This window comes from Eriocheir sinensis, chromosome 42 (genome assembly GCF_024679095.1).
Source record: "Eriocheir sinensis breed Jianghai 21 chromosome 42, ASM2467909v1, whole genome shotgun sequence".
Taxonomy (NCBI): domain Eukaryota; kingdom Metazoa; phylum Arthropoda; class Malacostraca; order Decapoda; family Varunidae; genus Eriocheir; species Eriocheir sinensis.
The window spans coordinates 14965248-14966564 of NC_066550.1; the positions used below are offsets into that span (position 1 = coordinate 14965248).

Below are 1317 nucleotides of genomic sequence, written 5' to 3' on the forward strand. Positions count from 1 at the left end.
TAATAATAATAATAATAATAATAATAATAATAATTTTTCACTAATTATTTTTTCTTATCGTTTTATTTTATGCGTTTTTTTTTGTTTTTTTTTAAAGCTTGAAGGGGTCGTGAGGGGAGTAAGAGGAGGAGGAGGTGGAGGAGGAGGAGGAGTAGGAGGAGGAAGAGGGGTGAGGGGAGCGAGAGGGGAGAAGGGTTGCTTGTTGCTCTCTCTCTCTCTCTCTCTCTCTCTCTCTCTCTCTCTCTCTCTCTCTCTCTCTCTCTCTCTCTCACCCTTGTTTATAACCATGATTACAATGTGACACCCCAAGAGAGAGAGAGAGAGAGAGAGAGAGAGAGAGAGAGAGAGAGTTATGTGTGTGAGAGAATAGTTTACTGCCTGTGCGAGTTGACACTAATCATGCATTATTCTGTGTGTGTGTGTGTGTGTGTGTGTGTGTGTGTGTGTGTATGTGTGTGTGTGTGTGTGTGTGTGTGGTGGGGCCGCCGCTCATTGGCTGGCCGCCCCGCCCCGTGACCTGACCTGGCCTGGGTCAGCTATAAAGGCCCGGCTGGCCGCCGCCGTGACCACTTTTTAGCCACCACCGCCGCTGCCGCTCCGCCATGGCCACGCCGCCCCTCACGCCCTCGCCGCCGCCGCGCCCCAGCCTGTCCTTCGGCATCGACGCCATCCTGGGCCTGGCGCCGACACACTCCACCCCCGCCGCCGCCACCACCGTTTCCACCCCCGCTGCCGCCGCCGTCACCACCATAACCACCAGCACCACCACCAGCAGCGAGGCGCCGCCGCCCGTGACCGTGGTGGCCACGGCTCGCCTGGCCCCCGCGCCCCGCGCCGCCCACGCCCTCAGGTTCGTGCCCTACGGCCTGGGCTATGGCGCGCCGCGACTGGCCACGCCCGTGCTGCGGCGCCACAAGCCCAACCGCAAGCCGCGCACGCCCTTCACCACGCAGCAGCTGCTGTCGCTGGAGAAGAAGTTCCGCGAGAAGCAGTACCTCAGCATCGCCGAGCGCGCCGAGTTCTCCGCCTCCCTCAGCCTCACCGAGACGCAGGTCAAGATCTGGTTCCAGAACCGACGCGCCAAGGACAAGCGGCTCAAGGAGGCGGAGATGGAGCGGCTCACCAGGCCGTTCTTCTCGCCCTACGCGGCCACCGCGGGCCGCGACGCCTGCACACTGCTGTCCCTGCCGCCCCGCCTGCCGCTGCCCCTGCTGCGGCCCATGGCGCCCTTCTACGCCTAGCAGCAACGCCGCCCCGCCGCCGCCGTCCCCCGGGGCGCCGCGGCGATGAAAGATTGAGCAGCAAGTGTTTGGCGCG

General features: G+C 61.8%; 1 protein-coding gene across 1 annotated transcript in view; it reads left to right on the forward strand.

Moving 5' to 3' along the window:
* Window positions 1-481: 481 nt before the first annotated feature.
* The window catches only part of LOC127010174 (homeobox protein GHOX-7-like), a 1015-nt gene continuing 179 nt past the window's right edge, over window positions 482-1317 (forward strand). The window contains exon 1 of the mRNA XM_050884054.1: window positions 482-1317. This exon is cut by the window's right edge and continues 179 nt beyond it. Within this exon, the coding sequence (XP_050740011.1) occupies window positions 603-1241 (639 nt within the window). The 5' untranslated portion in view covers window positions 482-602 and the 3' untranslated portion in view covers window positions 1242-1317.